Source organism: Ischnura elegans, chromosome 3 (genome assembly GCF_921293095.1).
Source record: "Ischnura elegans chromosome 3, ioIscEleg1.1, whole genome shotgun sequence".
In the NCBI taxonomy this organism is placed as follows: domain Eukaryota; kingdom Metazoa; phylum Arthropoda; class Insecta; order Odonata; family Coenagrionidae; genus Ischnura; species Ischnura elegans.
In genome coordinates, this window is record NC_060248.1 from 35,322,790 (window position 1) to 35,330,877 (window position 8,088).

Here is an 8,088-nt window from a genome sequence, read left to right on the forward strand (position 1 = left end):
AGCTGGAGCCGAAAAAAATCGCTGTCCGCGGAAAGGAAGAATGGGCAAAAGGTTGAACAGTTCTTGACTTCACCTCAGATTGAGTGATACTTTGTTCAGATTATGCCCAAAGTGCGAGTTCCTTTACGCCGCACCGCGGCGTCGCATCAGCCTACTCGAAAGGTGCCAAATTAAGAATTTCGAGCCCGCTTGCACTTTTCCAATTTTCATATCTCTGAAAGATCGTATTTTCGTAAGTTGAGTTACTTAACGTCCAAGAGGACTTACTTACGTGCGGTATTGAGTGGGTCACCATGACTCCACAGGAATGAAGCTTATTATATGATGTTGTGTGTACACTGAATAAAGAACCATAGTTGATGCTCATGGGCTCAGCACACGAGAAGAACTTAAATGTGGTGTGATTATTAAAACCTAGCGTAGTGTATATTCACCTAAATGCCAATGCTTATTCGTGAAACTTTGTAATAAAGTTCATTTTGTAACCGCCGGGACCGGGACTGAGGTTCGTAATAACGTTTCTTTTACTACCCAGTGAGAAATGGGTGGTGGAATCCACGTGGAACCCACGTGGAGAATTAACGTGGATACCACGTGTTTTTGGCCGTGGAATCAACGTGGAACCCACGTGGAAATTTGGTGGAAAATTAAAACAGCAGTTGGTGCTGTCCTAAAACCATTAAAACCTCAACCACTCTATATCTAAACCTTCTATATATGTGTCTACGATTTTTCATGTGCTCTCATGGCTGCCTTTCCACGAATTATATAAAAATAGAATGTGCGATACATTTTCACATAACTAGCGTGGTTTCAGGATGATAAATGATGCAATGTCACCAGAGAGTTAAGTTCCACAAATTAGAAATTCTGTTTAACATTTTATGATTATCACCACAAATCCACTTGAAATCAACGTGGATTCCACGTGGGTCCAACCACTCAATATCCACCACCACCAAATATCCACCACTCAACGTGGATTCCACGTGGGTTCCACGTGGATTCCACCACCCATTTCTCACTGGGTATAGCTTGGATAGGCCTTTTCGTCGGGACCAACAATCTGCTTCGTAATAACGTCATTCATATTAACTAGCGTCTACTACATATATGTGGTACGTGTAATCCATGCACATTAAAATTTCTAATCTTAAAATGCTGTGAGTGGGATCATCAACGAGGAATGCAACAAAATCTGCACATTACCAGTGCAAATGAATTACAAACAAAAAATGATAAATGTGGGATTAAGCATGTGCAGCTTGCGTTGTGGAAAAGAAATACCATTCCACGAATCCTTACAATCAAGAAAACAATGCTTCCACACCACCATTTAACTGGGTTTTACAATAGTGGTATTTCAGAGTAATGTGTCCTTTTTTTATTAAATTATCTTCATTTCAAGCTCAGCAGATGTTGCAACCCAAGATTTGGATAAAACATCCTGGATGTCAGACAAAGTGTTTATCTCATTTTCAGGGAATATCAGCCAAGTTTTAATGTATACCATTAATGGCTTTAGAAAAACTCGCAGTATCCAAACAATAAAGTTGGCCAAGTACTATCTTTATCAACTTTATCTTTCGGCATTTTATCGATGAACCTGACAAAATAGTATAAAACAAATAAGTAAAAAACATTACTTTCATTAAATAAGCTGTCAGGTTCATCTATAAAATGCTGAAAGCTAAAGTCATCATTCATTATAACTGACAAGGTCTTATGGCTTGATTTCCATAGGAATTCAATACTGAAATGTGCCTGATTGAAAAAAAAGTTGAACTTAAAGGCTCTGGTGGCAGCATTCATTAACACTATCTAGTTTTGAAAAAAAATATTTAAATATTCATCATTTAATAAAAATCCAGTTGCATTGGACTAAAAGGCATGTTTTATACTTTCCCAACTTCTACTAGTGCAGGTGGAATGCAAATCATTGAGAGTAAGAAGTTTAATGTTTTCCCTCCTCTGCAGTGTATGGTGTGTAGGCCATGGGTATGAGCAGGGCCAGAACTAGGAGTTTTATCAGGGGGGTTAAAGATCAGCTAGCCACCCCCTCCACTTATAATTCCCCCTTGCTCTCCCTACCCCCACCATTAAACATCCATACACATACATTTTTTGACTTGCAGCAGTCGAAATTACACACTATATTTTTGTAATTAAAAAGTTGTATTAGTATTATTGTTTAGTAATTTATAAATTAATATTTATTGGTAAACAATTTAGTTAGAAAAATAAAAATTATCTATTTTAAACTTCCCAAATTTTTCCGCCCCCTTGAAATCTGCCATCCAGGGCTCGTGACCCCTCTGCCTCGCCCTAATTCCAGGATTGGGTGGGCGGATTAAAGTGTAATGTGGTACACTCCCTCTACACTCTACCTGCCCAACATGGAGAAGTTAATTTTTATCAGGGCCAGGTTTTTATTTTTTAACCTTTTATAGGCAGGAGCCTTTCCCTTGGGCTGCAACCTTGTCGCGGTGGAAAGGCTTGCGCGTTCCTATGACCCCTAGAGCTGCACTGGCGGGATTAATTCTAAATTATTCTCGGTAGGGCCACCCATGCCAGATAGGTCGAAGGGTAGGAGCCAGACGAAAGGTAGTCCACGTGATGGTGTCACGTGAAAAACACTGTGGAATGGAAGTGGGAAACCCTACCAACTATCTCTTCCCTGAAAACATGGAGTACAACCAAATGAGCCTCGGAATCTCATCACCCGGGACCCGTCCGCAAAGGGCGGGAGTCGGCACGGCAGCGAGGTCGGCAAGGTCCTCGGGGTCGTCAACATACAAAATCCTTCCAGAGACTTATCATCATTAGCAGCAGCAGCACCAATGAAGAGAGAAGAAAAGAAGACCAAGAAGATGGAGAAGAAGAAGTCGGCTATTAATGTAGGGATATGGAATGTGAGGACTATGATGAGGGCGGGAAAGTTAGAAAATGTCAAAAGGGAAATGGATAAAGGGAAGATAGATATCTTAGGATTATGCGAGGTGAGGTGGAGGGATGGGGGGGACTATTGGAGTGATGGATATAAGGTTATAGTATATAGTGGAGGGGAAGAGAGCCAGCAAGGGGTAGCTTTAGTATTACACGGGAAGATGGGTAAGCGTGTGGTAGGTATAGACCAGGTGGGCGATAGGATTCTGGTGGTAGAAATTGAGGTGCGGCCCACCAACCTTGTGGTGGTCCAAGTTTACATGCCCACCAGCAATTATAGGGAGGAAGAAGTTGATGAGGTGTATGAACAGCTCGAGGAAATAATTAGAGACACACCGGGTAAGAAAAATCTGGTAGTGATGGGGGACTGGAACGTGTCAGTCAGGGAAGGGAGGGAGGGAAATGGAATAGGAGAATTTGGATTAGGAATTCGGAACGACAGGAGTAAGAAAGCAGCAGAATTTTGCAAGAGAAACAAGTTATTCATCACAAACACGTGGTTCAATCATCATAAAGGGCGAAGGTACACATGGAAAAGTCCAGGGGATGTAGGGAGATGTCAAATAGACTACATTATGGTAAGACAGAGGTTTAGGAATAGTGTGAAAAACTTGCTCAGCTTCCCAGCAGCAGATGCGGATTCAGACCACAACCTAGTACTTATGAAATGCAACGTAAGATTCAAAAGACTCATGAAAGGCAGGAGGGTGAGGAAATGGAATGTGGAAGCACTGAAGTGGAGTACGAGGAGAGAATATCAGGAACTAGTGGACATTAGTACACGGGAGATTGAAGGTACGAATACTGTTGACGAAAAATGGGATAATATTAAAACTGGAATAGCCAATGCGGCAAAGTCAATTGGCTACGTTGACAGCAGAAGGATAAAGAAGCCTTTGGTTACGGAGGCAATGGTAAAAGAAATGGAGGAGAGAAGGAAGTGGAAGAATGTGGACACAGAGCAGGGCAAAAGAATGTATAGGGAATTAAATAATCGATTACGACGTGAAACTAAGAGGGCAAGGGAGGCTTGGTAGAAAAGACAGTGTGAGGAAATGGAAAAGTACCACAAGGATGGAGAAGTAGGCGCATTGTATGCCAAAGTTAAGTCGCTATCGGGCGGCAAGAGAGGACAAGCCATGTCTACAATTAAGGCTAAAGATGGGAGGATGCTAACAGAACGGGAAGAGGTACAGAGTACATGGAAGGAATACGTGGAGGATCTGTGTGACAGAAGAAGCAGGCCGGAGAGATTGAGTTTAGAGGAGGAAAGTGCGGTGGAGGAGGATAATCATGGGCCGGGGATATTAGATTCTGAAGAAGAGAGAGCACTTCGTGATATGAAGGCTAGGAAAGCAGTAGGCGTGGACAATATCCCATGTGAGCTTCTGAAGAATCTAGGGAAGGATAGTAAGAAAAGGTTTTTCGAACTAGTTCGCAGCATCTATGAGGAGGTGTGTTGGCTGGAAGATTTCGTGAAGACGGTTCTAATTCCGCTTCCGAAAAAGAAGAAAGCTGTGGAGTGCGGAGATTATAGAACTATCAGCCTAATATCGCATGTGGCGAAAGTGGTGCTGAGGATATTGAACAGACGAATGGAGGCAAGGGCAAACAAGTATTTGGGCAAAGATCAGTTTGGTTTCAGAAAAGGGAAGTCAACTTGTTACGCAATAGCAGTAATGAGGTCCCTCGTGGAGAGGAACCTAGAATATGACCAGGACATATATGCGTGTTTCGTGGATTTTGAGAGAGCGTTTGATAGGGTGAACTGGGTAAAGTTAATTGATATTCTCAAGAGAATAGGTGTAGATTGGAGGGATAGACGACTGATTCGTAATCTTTATATGGCCCAGACTGCGCAAGTGAGGGTAGCGGACGGAGAATCTGGGTGGGCAAGCATTGGCTGAGGTGTGAGGCAAGGCTGTCCTCTATCGCTGCTTCTTTTTAATGTATACGCTGAGGAGGTGGTAAGAGAAGCGCGGGACGAGTTGGAAGCTGGAGTGAAAGTGGGAGGAATGATGTTGAAATCGGTAAGGTTCGCGGATGATCAGGTGCTGATTAGCCAGTCAGCGAGGGGACTACAGGCTCTAGTGGATGCGTTAGACGAGCGGTGCGAGTAGTATGGGATGAGGATCAATCATAAGAAGACTAAGATAATGCGGTTTTGTAAAGTATCGCGAGCAAGGAATGTGAGACTCAAGATAAAAATAGGTGGGGAAAAACTTGAACAGGTAGAGCAGTATAACTATTTGGGCAGCACATTAGAGAAAAATGGACACAGTAGCAAGGACGTCAGGAAGCGAATTGCACTAGCAAAGGAGGCGTTCATGAACAGGAAGGATCTTCTGAGAGGATCATTATGTAAGATTTTAAAGAAAATGGCAGTGAAGAGTTTGATTTGGAGTGCAGCTCTCTATGGTGCAGAAATGTGGACACTGAGGAAAGAAGACTAGAGAAGATTGGAGGCATTCGAGATGTGGGTATGGAGAAGAATGGAGAGGGTGACATGGACGGAGAGGGAAAGGAATGACGAAGTACTGGACATGGTGGGTGAGGAGAGGCAGCTTTTAGATGAGATACGGAGGAGACAGACGGTATGGATGGAGCGAGTATGTAACGGGGAGGGGATGTTGAAAATGGTGTTAGAGGGTAGAATGTTAGGGAAACGAGGGAGGGGAAGGAAAAGAATAGGATTTTTAGATAGATTGAAAGAGAGTAGGCTTTACAGTGAATTAAGCCATTAGTGCATAGCGTCCGATGCATCGGACGGGTGTATTTTATTTTTTTATGGGCTCCAGTTGACTCGCGCCACATTTTAATACTGTATCATGTTCAAATGGATGTCTGTCTTCACCCCTCTGCTAATATTTTAGTTGACTCATTGAACGTAATGACTCGAGAAGCGTTTATGTGAGACATGGACACGTCCGATATATCGGATGCTATGCACTAATGGGTTAAAGAAGGCAGTGCTGGAAGGAAAGGGAGGCTTCCAGATCACTTCTTGAACACTCCATGGAAATACCTTAATCGATAGAATACCAGAATAATAATAATAGGCAGGAGGAAAAACCCTTGTAAAACGATTGTATTACAAATATATTACCAAAATGTGCTGTCTGGGTAGTATCAAAGCTATTTCTTAGTCTCAGAGAGAATTCACATTTATTCAAGTCCTCGTAGTAGCTGCACATACTCATGCAGTACATACACATATCATTGGTTTAGTGTATTTGTAATTTATTGATCGCACATAGAAAACCTTTACAATGATGCACGGATACAATTACCATGAAACATTTAACACATGAATACGAAATTCAATGCATTCGTCTGCTACCTCATTGGCATTCATGATTATGGAGTATTCTGAAATACAGTATCACACACAATGCAATCTTAAAACACAGCCACCATCAACTTTCCTTCCATATTTACAGGAAAATTAAGTTATTGCCAACTAGTTACCCAAAATACGACGTGAAATCGACCTTTGGTCATGTCATGTAAAAGTCTTATCTTCCAACACATCTCTCATATAAGGGATGATAAAGTCCATTTCCCTAAAATGACAGCGAAAATAATAAATTACCTTTGTTCATCCGACCGGTATATTTACACAAACTGAGAAGGGCCCAGCAATTCATTTACTCGTTAAAAAATTAAAATGGCAGTACTAGCCTTCAAAATACACAAATACGCATATCACTCTGAAATACCAATCGCACTTCAGTGAGAAAAATTGTCGATGAGCCGAGACTTGAACACCCATATCACTCAAAATGCTTTCTTGCTCCTGTGAGGCAATATGGAATCTTTCGCGTAGTTAAAGAATGAGAGCAGTCCATATTTTTTTCCATGCCTCAAAAAGTAATTGCTCACGACATCATTGTCATCTGCAACAAAGAATTTTAACATTTACCCGGGGCAAATGAATTTCAACAAATGATTTAAATGCGGACTCTGTTAACTCACCAAGGAGCGGCCGCGTTTCTGAAAGAGTTGGCAAGACATTTTCGTTGGCTGACAGTGAAACAAAGAGTGCAAATGGAACCAGCCATAAGCAAAGGGTGAAATAAGCCATTACCTGCAAAAAAGAGAAACTCATGAAATCAAGTAAAAATCAATACTGAAGTTCCACAAACAATATCTCATTTACCTCTCCGAAAGAATAATACACAGACGAAAAATATTGGAAGGCCAGATAATGGTTGACAAATAGCATGACTGAAAAGTAAGCAAAGAGAGAAAGTAATGCTTACCAAATGGAATCTCAAAGACTGCACAATTCAGTGAAAGCAAAACTTTACCACACAAATTAATTAATTACAACATTTGTTTACTTCAGCATGGGTAGCAAGGTTATACTCACCAACACCAATTATAAATGCCGGCGAAGTTAGAACGAAGAACGGAAAAGTCTTCAAAATACAAAGATGTGCTATTTGGCTAATTAATCCACAAATAATGAATGATCTAGGAAAATCTTCAAATAGGAAGAATCCCAAATATATCAGAAGAGTTCCCTGTAAAGACAAAAATGCACAAGCATACCACGTAAATAAAACTATATGTCATAGTAAACATGTGCACCACTAAGGTAAGATTATATGAATTAATACTGACCACAACCATCCACCAAATAACCTTTTTGGTCATCACAGTGTACTCTTCGACTAGTTCAGCAAGATAGTACAAGGCGGAAGCTACCGAAAACAAGGTTGAAATGAGACTTTTATAAGTTTACCATCTTTAAACGAAGAGATTAATACGCAAAGAAAACAGTTTCATACCTACAGCTACCGTCACAAATGAAATTTGAACGAGAGCAGCTATCCAGCTCAGAAGATAAAGAAACCACATTTTGCCTGATATTAACAACAATACTGCAGTTTAGTTCATAATGGTTTTTGACGATATGCGTATCCTCAGGATGCTAATCCAAATACCTGAAGTCAAATGCACTTATAATGTTAAATCACAGCATTATTCTGCTACAAAAATACTAACTAAACGCATTAAACGCCTGATCCGGCGAAACTCGCAGCTGAGTTGGTTGTTGCGCTCGTTGCGCTGTCGAAAAACTGAAAAATTTCGAATCGAAAATACAGAAGACTTCGATATATATCGAATCTTTTTTAA

At 41.0% G+C, this 8,088-nt stretch overlaps 1 protein-coding gene across 2 annotated transcripts; it reads right to left on the bottom strand.

The window, feature by feature from the left end:
- Positions 1-6,094: 6,094 nt before the first annotated feature.
- Positions 6,095-8,031, bottom strand: LOC124155655 (protein TEX261). 2 transcript variants are annotated; one of them, XM_046529662.1, is made up of 6 exons: positions 7,744-8,031; positions 7,573-7,652; positions 7,319-7,472; positions 7,106-7,173; positions 6,922-7,033; positions 6,095-6,842 (listed from the first exon to the last, which is right to left on the bottom strand). In XM_046529662.1, the coding sequence occupies exons 2-6, from the start codon at positions 7,603-7,605 to the stop codon at positions 6,724-6,726; spliced, it is 486 nt and encodes a 161-aa protein (XP_046385618.1). In that variant the 5' UTR covers positions 7,606-7,652; positions 7,744-8,031; the 3' UTR covers positions 6,095-6,723. The 2 variants fall into 2 exon arrangements, with proteins under 2 accessions (XP_046385618.1, XP_046385617.1); XM_046529661.1 differs by having other exon boundaries at positions 7,740-8,031.
- Positions 8,032-8,088: the final 57 nt, after the last annotated feature.